Below are 25,725 nucleotides of genomic sequence, written 5' to 3' on the forward strand. Positions count from 1 at the left end.
TTGAGAAGGATTTTTCTGCAATTTTTTTTTTTTTTTTTTTTTTTTACAATATAGTCAATTTTTGGAGCAAGTCGCGATAAAATTTTAGCCTTCCTTTCGTTAATAAAAAGATAAAAAAGTGGGGCCTCATAGTCAGCGGACCACTCTGAAAAAAATTTATGAATTGGAGAAGAGGGAGTTGTCAGGAGTGCCATGTGACTTGCTATTTTTAGATTTTTTTTTTTCTGCGTCTGTGTTAAAATGGTATATATTATTCATTTAGCAAAAAAATTTAAAAAAATAAAAAAAATAAAAAAAATAAAAAAAAGAAAAAAAAAGAACTTCAGCGATTCTGCAGGGCCTCTGCCGTTGGATGCGAATCCGATGCCGCGAATATGCACTAAGGTTGCGTGCAAGGGGAACAAAGACAAAAAAAAGAAACAAGAAAAAACAAAACCTTTTGAGCCACAAAAGATTGGCCGCTACCCACCACCACGCTTGGGACACTTTCCTTCTCTTCCTCCTCCTCCTCCATTACGTCTTCCTTCCACTGTGCTCTGAGAAAAGAGCTATAGCAGTGGCAAAGGGGATGGAGTCGGACGGGGAGCCAAGCCTTTCCCCTCGGAAGAGGGTTGGCCACTTTCTCATCAAGCTCTTTGGCTCCGCCCTCCTCCTGGCCTTCTCCTACCGCCTCCTCTTCTCGGATTCCAACGTCTTCTTCGTCTTCTCCGGCTCCTCTGCCTCGGAGATGCCAGCAGCTAAAGGTGGGAACTTGCGGAGAGGTAAGAAGATTTTTGTGGCGAAATCTTGCTTCTTGAGTTTGGTTTTGCTTATAACGTGCAGTGGGAGCGATTTGAATTGAAATAAGTTTTGTTTTTTGTTTTTGGTTGTAAAAGAAGCTAATTTTGGTTTAATGACCAAAAAAGAATCCTCCCTATTAGAAAAATAACAAGAAAAAGAAAGCTTGATGAAGCCTCTGAATGATTCCCAGAAGGAATTGTTGGTTGAAAGCTCAAGTTAAGAAGCAAAAAGGGCGGGGATTATTCTCATCCTCCTTGTAAAAGAATTGGTGGGCTATTATGGTTTTCTTGAAGGAGGGAGGAAGAATGAAAAAATTCGGGAGCTTTTTTTAATGTAGGAATTTTGGGGAAGGGCTTGCAATTCTTGAAATATCAGTACTGTGTGTTGGATTTTGCTTTTATGGCAGGGATTTTTGTTCGATTTTGGGCTTTTCGAAATGCAGTTAACAAATAAGTGATTATATTGCATATTTTGTGTATGCGTTTTTGAGAAAGAGGGATCTTGGAAACATGTAAATGCTGGGAGGGAGGAGCTCTTGAGGGGATTATTTTACAGAAAAAGCAATTCCTAAAATTTGTGGGTTTCTAAGTTACGCCTTTCCTGCTAATGCTTTTGGTGATGTGATTACATGAGGCTGGTGATGGTGAATGGCTTACTTCCTAAGTAATTAAAGGGGAAAAATCAAATATCGAAGAGGTGATGAGTAATCTGCACAAATATTATAGTAAGCTTGTAAAAGATACTTCATATAAATTGATTTGGAATTTGATTATAAAATGAGATTTTATGGGCCAAAAGAGCTATAACCCAGTGGTTGCACCTCTCTTCTGCTAGGAGCATCTTGGGAGGTGTCGTCTTAATTGCTCGAACGGGTACGCCTTTCATCAATTTTACGCAACAGTGAGTGGTTCTCTCCCACCATTGTTATCAACAGAAAGGGGAAAAATACTGCTTTTTTAAAAAGAAGCTCAATACTAGCCTTTGTCTTATTGCCCTGAACTGTGGCTTATCTGGCTTCTGTCTTTCTTTCTTCCATAAAAAAGTTCATATTCAAGCTTTTAATGGTAAGTATATGTAAAACTAACTCATCCAGTATTAAGCCTCTTTGGACCCAAGTTGCAGTGTTTCTAGGCACTGCTTGAATATAGGAAAAATGAGAAATTCTTTTGGTATATAAACAGAAAATTATGAACTTCATTATGGTTTTTCTTTCATTTGGTGATATGACTTTCCTACTGACATCTTCAAGTATTCCACGAACACAGCTGCGTAGTTGTTCACGGTTGAGCATGTTCAGTGTGTTTGAGAATTTTTTTTTTTTTTTTAAAGTAAAGGGTGTCTGAGAAATTCACCCGTATTCCCCATTTGAATGAAATGCGATTGTGATAAATATAATTGCTTTGTTTATTTAGATTATTTTTCCCTTAAAAAACACTCAAATAGAATGGCCATTGTTATTTCAATATTTAATTTGGTCTGTACTCTGTATAACCTTTTTCTTCTTTTCTCATTAACCTGGATCTCTTTGTCAGTTTCAGATTCCCCTTCAATGGAGAAGACAGATGCCCCATATGCTCGACTTCCAGAAATGGCATTGCATCTTAGTAAAGAAGATTCTCTAAAAGGTATACAATTTTGAACGTTTTATGTTTTGACTTCTGAAATAATTAACAAGAAATTTATACTATGTAAAAGGTATTCTAAGAGTAGGATAAGCCTACATGTATACATTCATGTATAATATTTATACGTGTTCAATCCTGGAATGTGATAATATTTATTCTGGTCTATCATCAAGCAGCTCAGAGTAAGTCTAGAGCGGATTTGCTTTGGTTTATTAAAAGTGAGCTGACTACAAATCCATGGTTGCTGTCTCATCAAACTTATCTTTCTTTTGCTTTCTCCTTTCTCTTTATAGATCTTTTAATAAGTATTGGTTTGATAATTACTTGAAACCTGCATGAATGGTACTGCAGAACAATGTGACCTATTCTCTGGGGAGTGGATTCCAAATTCTTCAGGACCGCCTTACACCAATTCAAGCTGCAGTTTCATAGATTCATATCAAGATTGTTTGACAAATGGGCGGCCTGATACAAGATATCTTTATTGGAAATGGAAACCTTATGGTTGTGGCGTATCTCCCTTTGATGCAGAGAAATTCTTGAAAGCCATGCGAAACAAATCTTGGGCATTAATTGGTGATTCAATTTTCCGCAACCAGATGGAGTCGTTGCTTTGCCTTCTTTCTCAGGTGCATTTCATGAATTTTGTTAAATAAATTGATATTCATAGGTTTTTCTGTAATATATTTTTACAAAAAGAATTTGTGGTGATAAACGTTTACCCTAGTCCTCTTAATAAAGTTAAGAGGCTGGTCAAATGGATATATCTGCATGTCATTTGCAGGCATAGTCCCTTCACTATGGGAGTGCGAGATTGATTATATTATCCTAGACCAGACTAATAAAAGAGCTGCAAAAAAAAAAAAAAAATTCTTGACATGATAAAACTTTAATTTAGATGATCAAATTGGTTCAATTTGCCTAATGGGACCCTACTACCTCTTGTTGGCTGTTTTGGTCTGTCTTCTCTTTGGATGAAGAGACATTTCTTCCTCAGAATCTTCAACAACTAAATATTTCATATTCCTCATCTCTTCACTTGCCTATCACATTCATCCACCGAATCTCATAGAGGAAGGTTTTCGGATGCCAAATTAGTTTACTGGCTGTAAAATCTGGAAACATGGTTAACCGGCTTTGCTTGTTAAAGAGCTTGAAAAATTAAAAAATCAGTTTCATAATTCAAGCTGCAGCTTGTGAATTTCCCCTTTTTTTTTAAAAAAAAATAGTATACGCTCATAGTTTTCCTACACCAGGCCCGTGGTTGACATGTATCCTGATCCTCAGGTGGAAGAAGCTGTTGAGATCTATCACGATGAAACATATCAATCCAAAACGTGGTACTTCTCCTCCCACAACCTCACTCTTGCATTAATCTGGTCTCCTTTTCTGCTCAAAGCTGAGATAAAAGATTTGGGCCACTCAAATTATGATATTCAGCTTCATCTTGATGCCCTTGATAATACGTGGACAAGCCAGTATAATAAGTATGACTACATCGTGTTGTCTGGTGGACAATGGTTTCTCAAAACAAGTATTTTCTGGGAGAACAGCACCATCATCGGCTGCCACTACTGTCCTGGGAAGAACTTAAGAGAACTTGGGATGGACTATTCTTACCAAAAAGCCCTGGAACTGGCTTTCCGCTTCATTACCACATCTGATCACAAGCCGCTCGTCGTTTTTAGGACTTGGACAGTGGACCACTTCGAGTATGGGGAGTGGTACGATGGTGGGATTTGCAACAGGACAGAACCTTACAAAGAAGGTGAGTTTAGTCGTGATCCAGCAGACCAAGTTATGCGAGGCCTGGAAATAGCGGAGTTTGAGAAGGCAGCAGCAATTGGATTGGAGCATGGGACGCACCTGAAACTCCTTGACATTTACCATCTTTCGCTGCTGAGGCCTGACGGACATCCAGGCCCTTACAGGAAGCTTTACCCTGATATCAGCAAGAGACCCCAGAATGACTGCCTTCACTGGTGCTTGCCTGGGCCAATGGACACATGGAATGATTTACTAATGGAGATTGTGCTGAATGAGGGGCACCAGAGGTATTCATCCTGAGAGAAGAAAACCATGCATCCTCTGCATCCGAGCAAAATGAATGAACCAAGAAGTTACTGGACTGGAGGAGAGAGCTCATGCTCTTCTTGGTACAAATTATCAGTGATTCATCATTATATTTTTCATGCTTGCAAATGTCATATCTTGGGACATGGTTTCTTATTAAAAAAAACAAAAACTCTCGCTCTCTCTCTCTCTCCCCCTCCTGTTTTCAGAACCAATTCTGTTCATCCTAGGTAGTATGGTTTTATTATATTGATAAAGATTGCTAATATGTTTTTTGGAAATAGCTTGTGATGTGAATATAATAGTTGGTGGTATTGTATATTTATCTCTTGTTAGAATCTTTTCTGTTCATTATTTGGAGTGATCATATTGATTGTTGGATCCTGGCCTGTGGATCACTTTTATTACCAGAAATTTATTTCTGCTGTCTGCCATTATGTGATGGATGTATCATAGGGTATCAAGTCTGTTCACTAAGCTTCAACCCGAAGATGGCTACAATGATGCCGCAAGCTATATCACCCCACTCCAACTGGTTTTCTGAACTTGCACTGGCCTAGTTCAATTGAAGCTTGCCGATTTTAAAACTATGCAACTGAGAAGAGGCTTACAAATGCCACCTTTTCTTCCCTTGCAAATGTCATTTGCTTTACGGCTGATTATATATATATATATATATATAATTCATCAATTTATCCACTGGCAAATCTTCCGGTATTGAACTAGTTGGTTCCATCTAGAAAACATAATGGAGGGCCTGCAGGTGACCTCTCCTTTCATCTACAACCACACAATATTTTAATAATTATATTTACCAACCATTTGATTAATGCAGTGTGCAATCCAAGAAATCATAAACTCATCTTTGAAAGCATTCAAGTTATCATGAGCTCGGCATCATACTTAAAAATTATTCTCAAAGTGTCATTTGAATGAATGTATCACAGGCAGAGGGTGAACCTTAGTGCGATGGTATATTATGATTTAAAGACCATAAATTTGGAACAAGAAAACAACCTCGACACCTAAGGATAGAGATTGATCTTCTCTATACCCTGGAATGCTAGGAGCCCCGCATGGTGGGTAGCTTTTTTTTTAATTGAATGAACCATAGATGGGCTCACAGGGGAAACTCAGTTTATATTTGCCTGCATTTAGAGGATGAAGTTGATAAAGTTAAGCAGCATTAACATCATACAAGATTTGCTACTTTTTCTTTTTTTTTTCTTTTTTTTTTCCTTTTTTTTTTTGGTTAAAACGGTATTTATTTCATATATCTCTAACGTGAGTACACCTTTCCATGTCAGAAAAAAAGAAACAATACAAAGAGTGTGGAATGCTATCTAGACTAGTCCAGAGGATCTTCCTAGTGTGCCGAGCAACATAAGAGGCGACCCAGTCTGCTGCACTGTTTGTCTCCCGGTATATATGAGCTATCTAACAGGAAGTCAGCTTCCGCACCAGTCTGCGTGTGTCCCGTATCAGAGGGTGGCCATCCTCATACATATCCCCACCATGAATCAAGTCAATCACCGTGGACGAATCACCCTCGAGGAATAGATTGTTGTCCTCCAGCATCCGTCTCGCATGCAAAAGGCCCTTCCAAGCTGCCCGTAGCACCATTCCCACGGCCGTCATACCTGGTGTGCTCCGCCCTCCAGCCGCAATAAATCTGCCCCCATGGTCTCTGATCACAAAGCCCATGCCTCCAGAGGCGCCATGCCTCCGCTATGCCTCTATCGAAGTTTACCTCAAGATAACCGGGGGTAAGATACCCAAGAGAAATAACCAAGACTTGCTGCCTTTCCCCCCTTCAATAAGCATCAGTATTTATTCTTTACCTACTATAATTCATCATAGCCGATGGAAAGATCGGATTTTTCGATATAACTAGTTTATAATTAAAAAGGGTTATATGCACACAAAAAAAAAACCCGTTACGTTGGACCGGAACTTATAGGTTCCAAGAAGCGGTGAAAGGGCGTGAGGCGCGGCTCTCTTCGGAAGTCGGCAAACCAGGGACCGACGATGGAGAAGGAGGTGGCGAAGGTGGAGAAGGGCCAGAGGCTTGCGGTCGGCTACGTCGACGGGTCCATCTCCATCCACGACTCTCTCGATTCCTCCTCTTCTTGTTCATGCAAATGGAAGGTCCGTACCATCTTGTCCTCCTTAAAGCCTAGCGTTTCCGAACCACCACATTATCCTTTGTTGCAATCTTTGTAGAATTCGCTTCGAGAAAACCTAATTAAATTAATCTTTCATTCTTTGTCTTGTTCTTGTCTTTTCCCTTTCTGCTGATTAGGATGACCTTTGCTGTTCTGATATTTGTGGAATTCGATTCAAGAAAACCTAATTCGTTCTTTATTTTGACTTGTTTTATGGTTTATTGGGGCCGATTATGGTGTCAAGAAGACGTAATCAAATCAATGTGGAATTCTTTATTTTGTTTTTGTCTTTTGGATTTCTTTTCTGCTGGTTATTATGGTCTATCATGTTTTGATATTTGTGGTATTTGCTTTGGGAAGAGCTAAACCATGGTGTTGCTTTTTTTTTTTTTTTACTGTTGATTTACTGTTTCTTTTTTGGCTGATTATTGGGATCTGTCTTGTTCTAGTTACGGAAAACTTCAGGAAAACCTAATCAAATCAGTTTTGAATTCTTCTTTTTCTTTCTTTTGGGGTTTCTTTTGCGGCGTTTATTATGTGGAATTTGCTTCAAGAAAACCATATCAAATTTGTATCAATCTTGTTCTTATCTCATTCAACACATCAGGCCACTAAGTCTTAACCAAGATGCAGAAATGGGGGTATGCTATCTATTGGTGAATCATTTAATGCACATTCTCATTGACCAATAGTTTGTCACCCTCTTCCACGCACTCATGTAGACCTAAATGAGCTACTCTTAATTTTGAGAGTACTCTTCTTTTGGATCCAATAGTCTCAAGCCTTTAATGGTTTTGCAAAGGGTTGGTGGTTGCGCAGGCCACGCCATGAAACTTACTAAAACCCCACCCATGGAATCAATAGTCTTGACTTAAAGTAGGTACGTAAATGTTTACTTTTAGAATGGTCTTACATTATTTGTGAATGTTGAATTCCTTCTGGAACCCGTTAAAGCTGCACACGATGATGATTTGACTAATATTTTGATCTTTATTTTAAAAACTTCCATCAGTCTACTGTTCACTCTTTTTGTTTCTGCTGATTATGTCACCTATACATAAAATGCACTAGAGGGCCTTCCCTTTAGACGTCTATAGTTTGTGCATCTGTGAGTGTAGTTGTCTGAAGTTGACTCGCTAAGCCTATTGCTGCTGGGAGCTTGATGACCGGTATGCTAGTTATTGCTTTCTCATGTCCTTTTACATGGATAATATGCAGATCCAATATCCCTGATTCTCCTCATCACTTGCTAAATACATTTTCTTGGTGCTCTTAAATCATATCATAGGTTCTTCCTCCCCACTCTTCTTCATTGGCTGTATGAAAAATCACCTCAATGGTACCTTCATACAATTTCAACTGGCATTCCCTAACAATCATTTTTATCTGCCAAGAAGGTCAGCTTTTTCATTATTTGTGTAGTTGAACTCTTTAAGCTGCTTGTTCTCTACATCCCTGCCAAAGCAGCCTTTACCTTTATTACGTTATGATTGGTAGTCTCCATGTCTGCAACTTACTTATGTATTTCCTCGAAGCTCCATGCTCTTAGCATGCTACTCATGGGACAACCATCTCCATCTTTTAGCACTAATTTCTTTCATAAATAGCTTATTCTGCAAACATTTAATATACGCTAAGATCCCTACCTTGCTTTATCCTCATTATTTTCTACGTGAAAATGACTCGTTCTTTTTCTTGTAAAGTTACTAAAACTATCAATCTCTACTAAATTTGCCTATCTTTTACCTTCCCTAATTGTTGTTCTTTTACCTTTCATAGTTCATTAGATTTGAATCTTTCTTCACATCTTTGGACATTGTCTTATGTTCTATTAAAAGCATGATGCTGATGCGCCTAGCACTTAATGCCGACTTAAAATCTCTCTCGGTTTCCATTATAGGTATGGCACTTGGGGTCGGATATGAGTGGCATGACACTAATATCAACAGGAGCTGATGGCATGATTATGGCAGTCGAACTAAAATGGTGTATGGCGTGAACAGGCAGCCCTTGAATGCAATGGGATGCAGCAATAAGAAGAGACCAATCAGGCTGCCGGTTGCCTCGATGAACTTACCTTGCTTAATGATTACAATTGTATGGGCATATGTATCACTTGTATCTAAACCTTATGCTTAGGGAAGGATCTCTGTACATTACCTTATGCAGCTTAGCAGAGGAAGGCACGGTTTATTCAAATTTTGGACACTTCTTTTTTCAAAAAAGAAAAAAAGAAACTAAAAATCCATTTCTTGAGTTTACAAAATGTTGCTATGTGAGAAATGAAATGTCGTGCACCCGTCAGTTCTTGAAGTTTCCGGATGCCTGGCTGTGTTATCTGTGCACTGTTCATTATATGAATGACCACAAGTCCAATTAGCAGTCATCGTCGTCATCTTCTTTCTTTCTTTCTTTTTTTTTTTTTTTCTCTCTCTTTTCTTTCTATGTGTGAAAACGGCATTCCATATAGCTCTAACTTGAGTACATCCAGCCATATCAAAAGAAAGTAAAGAGTACAGGATAGAAGGAATATCTCCTACAAATGTCCATATGACCTTCCTGGAGTGCCGGGCAACAAAAGAGGCAACCCAGTCTGCCGCACTGTTTGCCTCCTGAAAAACATGTAAAGCCCGGAAATCGCTCGATTTCTATGCCAGTCTCCGAATCTTACGGATGAGAGGATGACCATCACCATATCTGTCAATCTAGTCCAATTTTTCCTTAGTTGATTCCTCGTGTTAGATGTATATGTATGCATGCGTGTGTATGTATGTAGGCATGCATGCATGTATATGTTTTATCTGTTATCTTACGTCATCCTGTCCGCTACCGCAGGTAGCTGCGTCCAAACAGCTCATGCTCGCGTGTGACGGCAGGGGCCAAGACATAATTCTGGAGGAAGATATCGTTCACGGTTCACCTGTGGATAGAAGGGGAGTGGGCTGCGCCTGATTCCAGGCCCCGAAAGCCAAAATGACCACCAACTGCGTCCACATGCTCTACCTATGCAAACCCCTTCTTCGCCCATCCGCTTGCAATGGTTTCATGGGATTCCCAGCTCTGTTGAATTCTCGAGGATCCACAAGACGCAGAGGTTTAAACGGCAGCAAGAGTAGGAGCTCCTCCAACAGGGCGAAAACCTCGTCAGGCACTGCAAGAGTGGTGTGCGGTCTCTTGCCGGTGGATCCCTGGGCACCGAACATCGATTCCCAGAGCGTGGCCTCCCAGCTCTTCGCTGCCTCCCTCTTTCCCTACCTGGGGTTCTTGTACTACATCACCAGATCCAAGACCGTGCCCCGGCTCACCCTATTTGGGTTCTATTTCTTGCTCGCTTTTGTCGGAGCCACAAGTATGTCTCTTCCGCTCCCCCTCTTTGGTTTTTGCATTTATTCGATTAAACCGTGGCTTCTTTCTTTGTTCGATCTCTTGACATGACCTGTCACGTTGTTATGGAAAATGCTCGTGAATTGATGACATATGGAGGAGAAGAAAATGTGAAAACGGCGTTGGGTTTCATTCTACATTGAAATTATGCTGAATTCAGTTCGCAAAATCCTATTTTTCAAGGAAATGGTCGGTGGTTCTTCTTCATCGATTTCTGCAACTAAGTTGCTGCTATTGTGTTTGATAGAGGAGTACTTCACACTTTCCTCCCCTCAATCGTCCTATCCCCAAATTTAGACCTGCATCCGAACCACGCGAATACACACAAATGCTTCCTTGTGCTATTTTGATGGTTCATAGGATGTAGGAATTTATATGATCAGCAATCGCCTTAGGTGGATGTGGAGAGTTCTTGGTGCTTCTCCGCACCTGGTTCTGCCGAATTTTTGGGGCCTCGTAGCTGGGCTGTAGCTATCCTTTTCTCCTTGTTATTTCTTTAATCTGATTCCATCTGGTTTAGGCTGCACCATTTCGATTGCCGACTGGTTTTGGCTTGAATTTTAAACCGTTGCTAAAACCTTAGCAGGCACTCTTACTATTAAGGATGCATCTTGGTAGGCAACAGGACTTGCAGCTGTGAACCATTTACCGCATGATGTGAATCCATGTTTTTGATGCTACAGAACTTTGTAAAGACAAAGTACCTGAAAATGATCCATCCAAGCTGACAAACCTGCGAAACACTTTTTGAATGGAAAACAAATCTTATAGCTTGCATCGCACCTGTGAGAGACCGAACTGCAGTCAGTATCTTGGATTAAATCCCTCATGCAAATGTTTATATATCTTGTGCATCCACATTATCGGCTGATTTTAGCATGCTTATACTATGCTCCTGTTACTTTTGCATCTATTAACTTCTTTTGTTTCTTTTCATGTTATATGATCCAACATTCTTCATGCAGTCCCTGCTGGCATATATGGTAACCACTTTCCCAATCTACTGATTTTTGTGTAACAAGAAGCATTTTATTTAGGGTTACTTTGTTGTAACATGAAATTAACTAATTGTTGGACAGCGAAAGTGTACTATGGAACCTCCTTGTCCAATGTTGATTGGCTGCATGGTAGTGCGGAGTCGTTGCTTACTCTCACTAACTTGTTTATTGTGTTGGGACTGAGAGAAGCGTTGAGGAATGCAAAGGGTGCAAAAAAGAGCACAAATCAAGCTGTTTCAGAAGTCAAAGAAAAAAGTTCTGTCTAGCTAATATATGCTGTCTATGTTAAGCAGCCATTCTCAACTATGCAACGTCACTTTGTTCATTGGTTGGGATCAATTATTTGGCATGCCAGTCTATGTCTGGTTTCTGTAAACCAAGCAACCAAACTACCATGTAAGTTCGGTGCTTCTCACCTTTGTAACAAGAATGCTGCAACACATTCATGATGGTTTAACTTCTTTTTAATATGAGATCAGGAAGCTTATGCATGATTTTCCAAATATGTGATTCGACAAAAGTAAACATGTTGGCGAGGGAAGTCTTATTGTTAATAAGGCTTGTAAGGGGTCCTTTTGTATGGATATATTACCATCTGTAGGTAGGTTTGAGACCAAGAGATATTGTTCTCTCTTTTTAACATACTATGGTTCCAAACTTTACTGAGAGTGCGTTGGTAGAAGACTCTGTTTAACAAGTTAATTAGTGGATTGTATGGATACTGAATTATTTAGTTTTTTATTGCATTTACTATAAAGCTCCATGTAAAGAAAAAGCAGCAACGGCCCCCAATAAAATGAGCATGTACGGAGTACCTACGTGGGGACTTCGGAAGAGATCTTTTGGCCATATTTCAACAAAATATTTGCTTTCGATTTGAATGAATGGTTCCATGTAATTTGCAGTCTCAATTCTATATAAATGTAAGAAAGCTTTCTGGCGATGGTTTCAGTTATCTTATTAAAGATTCAGAGCATGAAAATGCAACCGCCATTTAACACCAATTTTGTGTCTGACTAGAATTTTACATTAGCAGATATGGTGCAGTGGAATAGTGCAGGGCATTCAAGGGTTATTCCCAATGGACTCATTTCATTGTAAAAACTACTGACTCGAGCAGCTCAGCCTGACAATGGTGCTTTCCCTGTTCCTGATTTATGAAATCGTTGAAGTTGGTTCAGCAATAAAGGCTGCATCCAATTTGTGGATTCTCTCATGACATTTCTACTTTTAGTAAGGTATATTACTGATCATAATTTATCACCTAACAATTGTTGAACTGCATCGTGTATATATTTAATGCATGTAGCATATTGTCATGCAGAACAAGAAAATGTACAGAAGAATTACATCCGACTCTAAATGAAGGACTTAGGATCTGCTCATGCTGAGAAAACTAGAACTATATGCATTTTTGCCTTCTGCCCCACAGCTTCTCCTCTTTATCATTTTATGGGGCTTGAACAATCTGTAATTTTATGGGTGCGCACGTGCGCACCCCTTTAATTACAACCAGTTTTATCAAACCTAATATGTTAATAGGTTAATATATTCACCAATACAATATTAATAGGTTAATTAATAAAAAGGATAAGTTTGATAATTTTGCGAGCACAACTAAAATCTAGATTATTTGCTTTTAGGAATTGTGCTACTTCGGGGCATCTTCAAGTCACCAATTATTCATTCCTCAGAGTTAGCATTACATATAGAGTTAGTACACAATAATTAGAAGTGGCAAATGATGTTATCCTAACATAATTTAGTCCAGTCTCAGGAGAGAGATAGACACCATAATCTTGCATGATCTGTGATGAAGACTCTTTGTATCTTTAGCAATGTAGTGTATAGAATTGTAATTAAAAAGAGCTAACATTTACGAAAAATCATATATGAAGCAATGTTATCCTCTGTCTGTTATTAAAGGTTGCCTTATTTTGCACCTTAATCCTTTCGTGGTCTTCCTCTTTCCCTAACCTACAAGTAGCAAAAAGATTTTACAATCATTGTGACTCATGTAGGACTATAAGGCATATTACATTTGGGCTTTATACATACTAGGAGCTTCTCAGGTCTAGCTCTTTCAGATTGGTCTTTGAGTTTCCATGTTCTTTTGTTATGGCCGTATTGGCCATAGATCTTGCATTGCATCTGCAATCCAATCCTAGGTAGCTTCTTTTTGTTCTTGGGTTCTTCATCCTTGTCATTCCTTCTAATCTTCTTAGGCCCTGCAGGCATCTTCTTGATGGGAAGGGGCAAGATTGGTTCATTGTTCCCTCGAGGACACATCCTTTGGCCATTAAATGGCTGTAAGGCGTACTGATAAGCCATCAAGTATGCCTTCTCTTGCAGTAATCATCAACATACATATCTGGATCTTGCTTCATCCAATTTACATGAGATTGCATGGATGCAAGGTATGCCAATTAGGTCCCACTGTCTACAAGAACAAGACTTCTAACTAAGGTCTAAGGTCTACAGTGTATCTATCATCTAAAACTCTAACTTCAAATTTGTAACTCTCCATTAGGCCTTAAAGTGTTGACCCTGGATCCCACTTTAGCAATGTCCAACGTCTTTCTTATTCTTGGGCATATGTTGTCATCCGAGTTTACCATCATTTGTTTCTTCTTAGATATCCTCACCATCAATGCAGCTCTTAGTTCTTCTAGCATATGTATGATATGTTTATGCCTTGCTTAAAATTAAAAGTCTCTGCTAGGTTATTGTCAATGATATTAGACTCTGAAAAGGTACTGATAAATGCCTTGCAGGAGTGGTGTGGACCCTGGCTCATAAAATCATCAACAATCTTATTTGACAAGTCTTGCATGTCTCTAATGGCATCATTAAATCATGGCTAGGATTGTATTTCCTCCGGTTGGCATATATGTGCCTAGCACAATTCCTGTGCTCTGCATGTGGAATTAAGTTTCTATCTGCATCAAGAAGGCCCTATGACAAACAAGCATTATAGGTTAAGATATTAACATAATATAAAGAAAATAAACCAATAAGATATAAAACAAGTTGTTGAGATACTAATAGAAGTACCTTCTATTTCTCACTGATTATTGTCTAGCCATATCCATCATCAAGTAGTAATTCTAGAAATCAAGTCCAAGTATTCTCACTCTTGCCCTCTACATTTGTCTAGGTTCTGGGGAACATTTGGTTATTCCCATCTCTTCCTGCAGCATAAAGAGGTTGGCCCTCTAAGAATGTCTTTAAGGGCTCGTTTGGTTCGCAGGAAAAAGAGGGGGGAAAGTGTGGTCAACGGGAAAGTAATGAAATGCCTATTGTTTGGTTGGAGTTTTCAAAGGAAAGAGATGGGAAAGTTGTATTCCCATGGGAATATGATTCCCACATTTCGGGCTCGTTTGGTTCGCGGGAAGCATTTTCCTTCCTAGGAATATGATTCCTGGGAAACAAATTCCTAGGAAGAGGATGCCTAGAAAAGTATTTTTGGCATGTTTGGTTGACCATGGGAAAGTGACAAATTTCCAAGGTGCTTATGTTTGGTTGGCCATTCACTTTCCTAGGAAAGTTATATATAATTCCTATTATGCCCTTAATAAAAATTAGGTTTTTAATGCCTCTTTAATGCTTCTTTAATACTGAAGGGACTTTTTGGAAAAAAAGTAAAAATGAAGTGATTCCCGCCTCATGGGAAAGTAACTTTCCCATGTTTCTCATGGGAAAGACTTTCCCATGAAATGTGGGAATCACATTTCCATGGGAATACAACTTTTCCTTCTCTCTCCTTTGAAAACTCCAACCAAACAAGAGGCATCTCATTACTTTCCCGTTGACCACACTTTCCCCCCTTCTTTTCCCGCGAACCAAACGAGCCCTTCATGGGAAAGTTACTTTCCCATGAGGTGGGAATCATTCTTTTTTTATTTTTTTCCAAAAAGACCCTTCAGCATTAAAGAAGCATTAAAGAGGCATTAAAGACCTAATTTTTATTAAGGGCATAATAGGAATTATACATAACTTTCCTAGAAAAGTGGATGGTCAACCAAACATAAGCACTTTGGAAATTTGTCACTTTCCCATGGTTAACCAAACATGCCAAAAGTACTTTCCTAGGTATCCTCTTCCTAGGAATCTGATTCCCAGAAATCATATTCCTAGGAGGGAAAATACTTTCCGCAAACCAAACGAGCCCTAAGAAACAACCATCCAATCCCATGATTGGCTTGCACCCTGTTAACCAACCTCTCTTTAGAGCATCAAAACCCACATAAAATCTAGGAAAATATAGCTTTATCCTAGTAAAAGGCCTATCAACTTCAACCTTAAACATATTATTCTTATTTGTCCTTCTCAAGTCTGCAATATAGGGCCACAACTTGCTGTAACATTCCTCTAGAGTACCCTGTAAGCATTGTCAATGCCCTCCACTTGTCTCTCTAGCACTGGATCACTTGGCTCTCTAGCATTGGATCCTAGTTACAGTCAAAGCATATTTTTCTTTTACCTTCTTTCATCTCTTTCACACTCCAATTAGGGTTAACCCTAAACTTATTAATGTATTCCTCGGCAAGCCATTCTAAATTAGCTTGTCTACTCCTCAAACTCCTATGACATGTGTGTTCGTTTTCAAATATTTTTACAACAAATATCTTTTCCATCTGCATCCAGCTTGTATATATTTTCCAAGACACTTGTCTCCACATTTGGCCTCCATCTTTTTCTCGCACTTCTTTTCCATTTAATATTGTATCCATTCACTATAGCATATCTCGTAACAGCATCCTTAAATTGCTTAGAGCCCTCAAACTTCATCACCAGTTCAAACTTTGCATCCCTATTGTCACACTTTGAGTTGCAATAAGTGTACCTTACCTTCCTCCCTCTTCTAGACTCAAACTACTCATCCTTGTTACTATCTGGAGTTAGAACTTCAGCATCTAAGGCTTTATATTCACTATGGTAACCATCGAACTCTCTTTACCCCTCTTTATTCATTTGTACAGAATGGGCATATTCACTACCTTCAGCTCCCACAACATTTGGTCTAACAGCATCTGGTCCAACATTATCAGCTCCACTTCCAAGTGCACCTACTCCACTGCCAAGTTCATGAACTCTGGTAGTGCCCTTTTGCCTCACATCTTTCTTTTTATTTCTAGCTTTCAGATATTCTTCATCATCCATCATGAGCTCATCATCACTCAAAATCTCTTCAGTTTCATTTGCCTCCATTGGTATGTAGCCAGGATCATCATTTTCATTAGCAAGCCTATCACTAACACGAGCTGCAACCTAACTATTTGCATCAGTTTCACCCAAAGTATTGGTAACCACAGCCTCATTATCAGACTCCTTATTTTCAACTACAGTTTTACCCTTCAAAACCTGGACAACCACAACTTCTACATACATCGCCATGCTCCCCACATTGAAGTGTAATGGGTACCATTTCCATCACTGTACTAGCACTCCAAATTTCTTTAACACCCTCACTTACATTCATTTTTAGAACTCTGTACCATATTCTTGACACCTTTTGATACCCTAACTCCTTAACCACGTCTACCAACTCAAAGTATGAAATGAAATTTGGATCACAATTGTCCTACATATCAACCTTGCCTCCTAGTTATGCCAGTTTTGGATGCCTTTGGAAAGCACCCCCATGCTGCATCTGTATATTGAACCTACCGGTCTCCATTCTATATGATAATATCACACTATTAACACTGTTAGTAAGGAATACAATATAAAATTCATTAATTTAATCATTATGTAACCTTGCATCACTTTAATTATTTAATTTCAACTACTCAACTATTCCAAATGGCATAACTAACACATGCTGTGTGATGCATATAATAGTATGCAATACCGATTGTTATGCTAATTTAGTACAAAACTATAATTAATTAAACAAACAAATAGTCAACAAAATATAATAAGAAGCTCACCTTTGTCTTTTGGAGCAAAAACTCTTGGACTTTTCTTCAAACAGTTTGATGAGTGACCACCGAGAGAGAAGTTCGATGAGGAACCATCGAGAGAGAAGTTTGATAATGGATCATTGAGAGAGAAGGAAATTACTGCTCTGTTGTTGAGGTAGTTGACCCCACTATTATATCGAAGCTTCCAAGGCTCTCCAACTTGCAATTTCCTAATTATAAACTCTAATTTTGCCCTTCACCCTTTTAAGCAAGTAGAAATAAAGAGCATCCAAGAACAAGTTTCTAATCTCAACCATCACCCCTTCTCCTCTCTCTCTCTCTCTCCATCTCTCTATTTTGGTGTCTCTCTCTCTCTCCCCCCCTGCCACCTCCCTTCTGTGCTTAAGATGGTTGACATGTCATTATTAAAACGTTTACACATCATTTCTGTATTTGTACGTTACCGTCAAATTGACGACTGGCCAACATTGCAACAATTTATAAAGTATACATTCCGAATTGAAATAAATAAATAAAACGATGTGCTAAGATTGAGAAAGGTGCAAAGTTTAAGATTTTTTTTTAAGTAATTAAGCTATTAGAATAATAACGATTACAACTAGACAATCCAAAAAGAGAAACAGAACATAATAGCTCTCTTCTAGTTTTACCTACGTTAGCCAGAAAACAAAATCACTTGGCCTTTAATGGAGATGACCTTAATACAATCGGAGCTAGCTACTTGTGCCACTTTCTTCTTTGCTGGCCAGGATTTTAGGCTAAGCACTGATCTAATAGCCTCCTATCTATTGGATTCTGACTCCGAGCCTTATGAGTAGAAGCTGGAAGCATCAAGTTGAAATTTTGGGTCGAACTCCAGCGGTTCAAGCAAGAAATCCATGTCCATCAAAGGAGAATTGGTAGCCGAGGTTGCAGCAGGTATTATTTCTGTGAGGTTGGACTCGGTCTTCTGAAGATTGAGGCCCCCTCCATAATTACTCATGCAGCCAGGGGACACTGAGAAGTAGTTGGACTCCGATGTTGTTGGCGAGAGGAATGAAGGAGAGAAGCTGCCCATGAAACCATTATCCAGTGTCGAAGCCGAGGAAAAGACATGGTTCTCAGCCTTTATGCCACTGACAGGTGTGGAGGGGAAGGAGAAGGATAGAGAGCTCTGGTACTCATGAGTATCTGAGTCTGAGCCTTGGGTTTTAACTTTGAGATCTCTTTGGAAGGTTAGAAGCAGGTTGTGGTCCTGCTGCTGCTGCTGCTGCTGCTGCTGAGCATGCTCCTGGAAATTAGGCTTGCTCTGTTTCAGCTCTTGATACGGGGACACTGAATTTGGGACGGACGGGAACCTTTGGAGGCATGTGTGAGCCCCATGGTAGGTGACATCAAAGACCAAGGGGTTCTCGTCGGATCGTTGCACTTGTTTTGTTGCTGTGCAGCCCTGAGTGTTGCGATGCGTGCATCGATAGTAGCCTCTGCAAGATGTGCAACAATGCCTGGTTAGAGGGAAGGAAATGATGCTTAATAAGACTAGCTATTATGTACCCAATGATGGTATTCCTAGTTTTGATGAAGCCCCAATGAGATTAATTTTTAGCTGAAAAAAGAATGTTATAAATACTTATATATATATATATATATACACACGCACGCATGCATGCACGTATATATTTACAGGTACATGTCGATGAGTGAGGCATTCCGACACTCCACAAAAAGTGAAGCCGCAGGCCATTTTATGAAAAAGGGTAAAGTGGGGACCTAAGAGGTGGAACGTAACCATATGGTACTCTATCTACTGACCTTGGATATTTGGCTCCAAGTATTTCTTTCTGTCCATACTTCCTCCAGCTATAGCCATCATCTAAAGGCCCCTCGACTCCTGCCCCTGGGGACACCGCGACCTGGCTCGTCCGCTTTGGCAGCGTCTTCCTGCAGTTGCACGGATTGGGGAAGCCATGTTAAAGAGACTGGCTGATAGCTCTGATATCAAGTATTAATCTCAAGATATCTTAATAAAAAAACAGGGGAGTAGGGTGTCTCTGTACCTCTTCTTGGACATCTCCTTGCGGTCGCTATCCTTGAAGGCTTGATTGGAATTCTCGCTGCGCGGGCTCTCGGTGGCGGAGCGTGGGGATTCAGTGCCAGCAAGCTGCTTCTGGCCCTCCGAATCACTCATTCTGGCCAGAGAAATGGACTTCTCAACAGAAGGCAGTATTTTTCGTGCTAAAGATTTGCAGAATTCGATCGGGCTAGGCTGATCGAGATGCGCTTCGAGTTGCCTCACTAGCTCCTGAACTTGAATTAGCTCGGAGATTAGCAGGCTTCGGTCGCCACCTGTTCTATGCTCCATTATGGCCTTTGGGAGTACAACAAGGTAGCCGGCAAAGAAAGCTGAGCAAATGGGCGGGAGGATGGAATTGGAGAGGTCGTGGAATGAATTATAGTAAGAAGAATTGCCACGAAATAATGTCTTTCTCTTGTAGTTAGTCTTAAGGAGAATATTAGTCAAGCATGGTCTTAGTATCGGAAACCATATAAAATTATACAGAAGAAGAGAAGAGGTAGTCTAGAAGCCAGATGAATTGGGAGATGTACAGTAGAAAGTTGAACAAGTACACTAAAAAGGAGCGGTTCCGAAGCTAAATTTGGATGAAACAAGTGGAACAAGTAAAGATAAAGCAAGAAAAAATAAGAACCAGGAAGTATGAAAAGAGAGGAATGGTGCTCAAGACCAAAAGGAGCCAATTTTGGAAGTGGTTACAGGGAAAGCAGGAACAACTAGTGTTGTTTGGATCCACTAGCTAGGAGTAGAAGTTTCAATCGAGCTCTCTTAAGAAGAGAACTCGACGTGGGACCTCAAACCTTGCCCTGTTTCTATCCTTCTAGCTTCAGTTAGAGGGCAAGAGAAGAGGAAGGGGAGGTCGCTGGATGAGTGAGGGAAGGCGAATAAACGAAGGGCCTAAACTTATAAACGCTGAAAAGGGAGCGGGCGGTAACGCGTTCGGATTTAACGTTTTGGCTCGTTTGTAAAATCCAGGCGTACGCTGGGCTTGGAAAGGGGGGCTCCTCTGTTTTATTTTGTGTCCTTCGTCTCCCAAAGACCGGTCTTCGGTCAGACGCGCAATGGGAATTCAGAAAGAGAATGGAGAATTAGCTTAATGCTGACCGTTTCTTTCCTTTGAAAGAGCTTTCCTTTTCTTCCAGACATAGACGGTCGGCGATAATGGGGAGGTCAGAGCGGAAGATGCTTCGAACTGACCAAGAATCTCCAAACCTACGCGTAGCAGTGAGAAAAGAGAGAGAGAGAGAGAGAGAGAGAGTGAGGAAAACAGAGTAACTTCATGGTATGTCCCTCCGCTTACGCTTGGGAGAGAGGGAGCACCACCACCACGTGAGGCACGAGACCGTAGGACGGGAACGTAAAGGAACGCGGTTTCTTTGAGAAATGAGAATTTTCTATTTGACCACGCAGCTCATGGTAGTTGTTCAAAACTATGTATACACCGCATGTTAATCAACAAGACAAAGGACTTTGAGCATAATCTAATTCGCCTTTCTTATGATTGGCTCTTTGCTACCAGCCACTTTGAATCTTCTAGGAAGAAAAAAACTTGTCGCATTCAGTTTGCAGTTTTGTTGATAGGACGGGAGTTGTATCTTCTGCGCGAAAGCAACGTTCCCCTTCCTTCGCGCAAATCTACCATTGGCTGCTTCGAGATCTTTATTTGAAGGAGTTTGGAGTGCTTCGAGATTTGTTCAGAACGTGATCCGATGGTCAATCATCCTTCCGTGTGAAAGATGCAACCCGTATCCTTTGTTAATATGGTGCTTTTTTTTTCTCCAATTACTTAGGTATGTGGTCCATTGCCAAACGAATATTCCAAGCACATGGTGGCATGGTTTCATATTAAAGTGCATGATTTTCACTCATTTAGTATCAAAATTTAGTTTGCTTCTTTCTAGGAAACCTTAGAATTGTGTTTGAGGGTATTGAAACTATATAATACGCTAATAACTTTGTCTAGAAACTCTAAGTATGTCGGTAATTGTAACAACCCAGGACCTTACCCAACATGGCCAGCCGGAAAGTATTATTTGGGTTCCTTGATCCTGTATAAGTACCCAAGATTTACCCAACGAATAACCAATGTGGGACTAAACACATGCCTGCACGGATCTTCACATACTCTTCCCGTTCAAACCCTGACGTCCTCGTCAGGCTAAAGGTTCAAATTTATTTAAATCTAATAACAAACACCACGATTAGCCCGTGGTCAGCCCCAATAGATCCGTGCTGCAATGTTCTCTAGTCCACATAGGTTATGGGCCAGGTCCGCTTTGATACCATTTGTAACAACTCAGGATCTTACCCAAAATGGCTAGCTGGAAGATATTATTTGGGTTCCTTGATCTTGTATAAGTATCTAAGATCTGTCCAACGAATAACCAATGTGGGATTAAACACAAGCCTGCATGGATCCTCACAGTAATAATGGACATCACACTTGCTCTAGTTTAAAAGTAGTCCACTTCTATTAAAACATGAGAAAAATAAAAGTTGAAGAAGTCCGCCGGAATTTTGACTTGCCTAAGTTTCTTCTTGATGTAGACTAAGCATCAATAGCTCAACCAATATGGCAATTTGAGCTTATATGTGGAGTAGAGCTGATTACGAGCCGAATCTCGGACCTAAATTTTAATCATTTTTAATTGAACTTCGAGTCGGACTTACTTAAAATTTGATCTTTTCTGGCCCCAAGTCTGGCCCATGATTAACTCTGGTCTGGTCCCCCTATGGCTCGACACCGTTCATGTTTGAATGGTGACGCATGAAACATTGAGTTCAAGGGCACAAGCCCACCTCCTAGGGTGGCTTGCGAGGCTCATGTGAACTGCCAATCCGACATCCGACACATCAGTAAAGAAGAAACGTTACCTGCCCATGAAAGAGACATGATTGGGAGACGAACCTCAAACTTAATTTACTGCGTTCCTTTGCGGCTTTATCCCTTGCATGATCCACGCCAAAGAAACTGCCATGCGGCCACCACGTAATTGTTACTACTCTGAACGTGTGCAGCGTGCCGAGTATGGCCGGTGGCACGTACCCTTTTTTTCTTTTCTTTCTTTTTTCTCATTTTAAACTTCTGGTTCAAGACCTGAAGATCACCATCCCCTTCGTGCAATCCTACCAGTACCATTGTCCACGCTGTGAATGGGCAATCTCGTACATACACACGAGCAATTCCCACGCGGATGCGCGTACAAATCCTTTCACCTTTCAAGGCATCGTCAATAATTAATGGAGATGGAGTAATTGACTGAGCCACCAAAAGAAAACAGTGGAAAGCGAGGAATAGCTTCCAACGACGATTCCAAGGTCTCTGTTTAACTGCCTCTTTTTATTTGGTGCACGCGCCGAAGAGGAGGTGGAAGGGACGATCCTGGATTCCTGGTGCCGATAGTCTACATCGGAACCTGTTTAGCTGTCAACATTATTTATTTTTTCAGCAAACCATTACTTCTTCTTTGTTTTGGAGAATGAAGAAGCCACCGTGCATACATTTCACTGGGCATTAAATGGTACACAAAAGAGTGAGATTGGAGTGGGTGTATCTTTTGCATAAAAGAGGATTCAACTCCCAATGGTAAGCTATGTAGCCAAGTATGCTCGGACTGGTTTTTGGAATTTTTTGCCATGTCTACAGTCTTAATTTTTAAATCTTTTATTTTTTTTCTTATTTTTATGAATATATCTCTATTTATATTATTTAATGCATCTAATCTTAACAAAAAATTTAAAAATATCTCATCTTTCTCCGCCTTCTCCTCTTTCTCTCTCCCTCTGTGTACGGTCGGGTTTGGGTTAATTTGGTTGTGTTGGGCCAGACGGTTGTGGATTTCTGAGTTGAAGGTTGATAAGCCCGTCATTGGGCTGGAATAATTTTATACTCAGGACCACGATGTAGTACTGGAGCGGCATTTCATTCAATCAGCTCCCGGACCACTACTTTTCCTTGCAATATTGTACAACTTTTTCTGAAAATAATATTTGCCTCCGTCAAGAAATTTTTTGCCATGTCTACCATCTTAATTTTTAAATATTTTATTTTTTCTTATTTTTATGAATATATCTCTATTTATATTATCTAATTCATCTAATCTTATCAAAAAATTTAAAAATATTTCACTTTTCTCCTTCTCCTCCTCCTCCTCCTCCGTGTGCGGGTCGGGCTTGGGTCAATTTGGTTGTACTGGGTGGGTCGGATGATTGTAGATTTGTGAGTTGAAGGTTGATATGCCCATCATCGGGCTAGAATAATTTAATACTTAGGACCACGATGTAGTACTGGAGCGGCAGTTCATTCAATCAGCTCCTGGACCATTATTTTTCCTTGCAATATAGTACAACTTTTTCTTGACAGCAAATGTAATCTTACTCTTAAGGATTAAAAAAAATGTTATTTGTCTCCGTCGAGGATCGGCTCGTAGTTAGACCCAATGAATCCATTCCCCTAATCCATGTAAATTATAGGCCAGGTCCGCTCGATACCATTTGTAACAATCTGAAAGCTCATCCAAAATGACTAGTTGAAAGGTTATTTTGAAATTTCTTGGTCCTATATAAATATAGAAGATCTCTTCAGCTAATAACTGATGTGGAACTAAATATATGCCCGAACATAACCTCACATAATCCAACAGTGATTAACCGATGTGTGATGCGCCAAAGATACAACTCAAACATATGCACGTACGCATCCTTTCTCGCTGACAAAGATGGAGCGGAAGCATCCTATCATCCTATGGACTAGCTTGCCTGCTTCCTCCGCTTTTTAAGTCTTCTGATTCCATTTTCCATTCGCTCTGGAGCTATGGACAACTGCAGGTGCGGAAAACTGCCCAGGACTTCAGATGGTGACTCTCAAGGTATAAGGCTGTTTCTCTCTGCTCTCCAACTGATTTCTCTGCTTACGGCTTCATGACTGCTATCGCCTTTTGTATCATTCATCAGTGGCAGAGGTGACAAGCACCGAGTGGGAGTCCGTCAACCTCTCAGAACAAGAAGAAGACCTCGTTTACAGAATGTATAGGCTCGTAGGTGACAGGTATATGTATATATATTTATATGTAACACCATATCTTCTCCATCTTCTGTTCTTGGCGCGCATGGGTAATGAGTTCTGGATTCTAGAATAGCATGACATATGAATGATGAGATGGTGTTTTGATAAATGCCTGTAAATATATAGATGTTTGATCTAAGTGAAGGCAGACTGATCAGATCTCTCTTATCCCGTCTCTGCAAGAAAAGCGATTATGAATAGAATGTTCTAAGGTCCAGTAATCTGAAACAAAAAGCAGATTCAGAACATCCAATTTGGAAAATTTTCCACGAGTAGATATATTTTGGGGGAGGTGCTTTTCGTTTCCTCCGTTCCACCTCAAAAAAAAAAAAACAAAACAAAAAACAAAGAAAAGAACAAGAAAAGAAAAACAAAGGATAACCATACATGATTCGCTTCGCATATTGACCCTTTTAGGCATTCACATGGACCAACGACTGAATGAACATTTTGTGACTGGTTTTAAATATGTTATGATGATTTTTTGTTTGTTAAGAAATGCGATGCATTTGGATGGGCTATATTTTATTCTCTTCTAAGAAGCCAAGCCATATTAGATCTAAATATTATTGCTTTTGATTGGATAATTCATCAACAACTAGGAAATGGCACGGAAACATCTAATATATGGGATTCACCTTCACCTGTCTGAAGATGGGTCTTACACTGTCCATGAATTGCATTGGAACAAGACAGTCGCACAACATATTGAATTGGCACATGATAGCAAACATGATCTCCTACAGAAACCCCTTTCATGCTAACAAAAATGGATATACTTCATCGGAGAGAATAAGGAAGAGTAATTTATCCAAATGCATGGAAAAGAAAACCAAATTGCACAACTTTCAGCAACTGATTTGTATGCAGTCATCAATCCATAGCCGTAGCAGTTATAGAAGATATCTTCAGAGCCTGTAATAGTTTTAGCTTTACCAGATGTTTTTTTTTCTGCGGAAAAACACCTTGTTTTCCCAAACAAAAGTCATGAATATGATATGGGAATTTACAGGTGGACGCTCATAGCAGGTCGGATACCAGGCAGGAAACCGGAAGAAATAGAGAGATTTTTGATAATGGGGCATGGGGAGCGGTTTGCTTAGAAGAGGCTGAGGAGAGCAGGCCGAGAGCAGAATTTCCATTAGAAATGGATGGTGCCGGCGGCATTGCAATATCTATCATCTGTATGTGTTATTTCTCTGGCGTGTCCTTCAATGGTTGTGCTCAGGACCCACTTTATGGTTCCTGGTATGGTCATGGACCGGCTGTCCTCTGTTGCATCATCTGCATTTTTAATATTTTAGAAGTGTCTGCGTGAGAAGATCAACTAGTTCATTGCATTGAGGACCCACTTCATGGCCCACGATATTTGCCACGGACGTACTCTTTCCTCCATCCCTCCCAAACTTCTTTTTCCCTACCATATGTTTTCTCCCATTTAGAAGGAAAGCTGCTTGTATTCATAAAATGCACCATGTTGAGGCTAATTTATCCTAAGCCAGTTGCCTGACGTGCACCAAATGAGGGGGCTCTGCTATTTGCTTCAATGACAAGCTTTGTCTAGGTCCCCAAGTTCAATTCACCATGGCAAGCAGGCTGACCAACGAGAATCAAGTTGTGTCCAGCTTTAGCTGCTGTATGATCCAAAAGTACGC

The 25,725-nt window shown here is 40.1% G+C and overlaps 4 protein-coding genes and 1 long non-coding RNA gene across 8 annotated transcripts; 4 read left to right on the forward strand and 1 right to left on the reverse strand.

Moving 5' to 3' along the window:
• Positions 1-457: 457 nt before the first annotated feature.
• Positions 458-4,816, forward strand: LOC103708342 (protein trichome birefringence-like 26). 2 transcript variants are annotated; one of them, XM_026805123.2, is made up of 5 exons: positions 847-1,504; positions 1,615-1,680; positions 2,313-2,405; positions 2,757-3,034; positions 3,693-4,816. In XM_026805123.2, the coding sequence occupies exons 3-5, from the start codon at positions 2,330-2,332 to the stop codon at positions 4,470-4,472; spliced, it is 1,134 nt and encodes a 377-aa protein (XP_026660924.2). In that variant the 5' UTR covers positions 847-1,504; positions 1,615-1,680; positions 2,313-2,329; the 3' UTR covers positions 4,473-4,816. The 2 variants fall into 2 exon arrangements, with proteins under 2 accessions (XP_008791441.2, XP_026660924.2); XM_008793219.4 differs by lacking the exons at positions 847-1,504; positions 1,615-1,680 and adding an exon at positions 458-761 and having other exon boundaries at positions 2,319-2,405.
• A 1,594-nt stretch (positions 4,817-6,410) lies between these two features.
• On the forward strand, positions 6,411-8,956 carry LOC103708341. The gene is made up of 2 exons (XR_604286.3): positions 6,411-6,626; positions 8,544-8,956. It is a non-coding gene; the product is annotated as an uncharacterized LOC103708341 (long non-coding RNA).
• Positions 8,957-9,554: 598 nt separating this feature from the next.
• Positions 9,555-12,263, forward strand: LOC103708339. Of its 2 annotated transcripts, XR_604285.4 has the most exons (4): positions 9,555-9,992; positions 10,993-11,010; positions 11,107-11,421; positions 12,062-12,263. XR_604285.4 is itself a non-coding variant. In XM_008793217.4 (3 exons), exons 1-3 carry the CDS (start codon positions 9,617-9,619, stop codon positions 11,289-11,291), a joined length of 579 nt encoding a protein of 192 aa, XP_008791439.2. In that variant the 5' UTR covers positions 9,555-9,616; the 3' UTR covers positions 11,292-11,528. The 2 variants fall into 2 exon arrangements, 1 of the variants encoding a protein (XP_008791439.2); XM_008793217.4 differs by lacking the exon at positions 12,062-12,263 and having other exon boundaries at positions 11,107-11,528.
• Positions 12,264-17,490: 5,227 nt separating this feature from the next.
• Positions 17,491-20,260, reverse strand: LOC103708338 (probable WRKY transcription factor 53). The gene is made up of 3 exons (XM_008793216.4): positions 18,989-20,260; positions 18,744-18,872; positions 17,491-18,415 (listed from the first exon to the last, which is right to left on the reverse strand). The coding sequence occupies exons 1-3, from the start codon at positions 19,291-19,293 to the stop codon at positions 17,761-17,763; spliced, it is 1,089 nt and encodes a 362-aa protein (XP_008791438.1). The 5' UTR covers positions 19,294-20,260; the 3' UTR covers positions 17,491-17,760.
• Positions 20,261-23,764: 3,504 nt separating this feature from the next.
• Positions 23,765-25,359, forward strand: LOC103708337 (transcription factor TRY-like). 2 transcript variants are annotated; one of them, XM_039132161.1, is made up of 3 exons: positions 23,765-23,873; positions 23,959-24,052; positions 25,083-25,359. In XM_039132161.1, exons 1-3 carry the CDS (start codon positions 23,819-23,821, stop codon positions 25,171-25,173), a joined length of 240 nt encoding a protein of 79 aa, XP_038988089.1. In that variant the 5' UTR covers positions 23,765-23,818; the 3' UTR covers positions 25,174-25,359. The 2 variants fall into 2 exon arrangements, with proteins under 2 accessions (XP_038988089.1, XP_026660922.2); XM_026805121.2 differs by having other exon boundaries at positions 23,965-24,052.
• The last annotated feature ends 366 nt before the right edge of the window (positions 25,360-25,725 follow it).

This window comes from Phoenix dactylifera, chromosome 11, assembly GCF_009389715.1.
Source record: "Phoenix dactylifera cultivar Barhee BC4 chromosome 11, palm_55x_up_171113_PBpolish2nd_filt_p, whole genome shotgun sequence".
Lineage (NCBI taxonomy): Eukaryota > Viridiplantae > Streptophyta > Magnoliopsida > Arecales > Arecaceae > Phoenix > Phoenix dactylifera.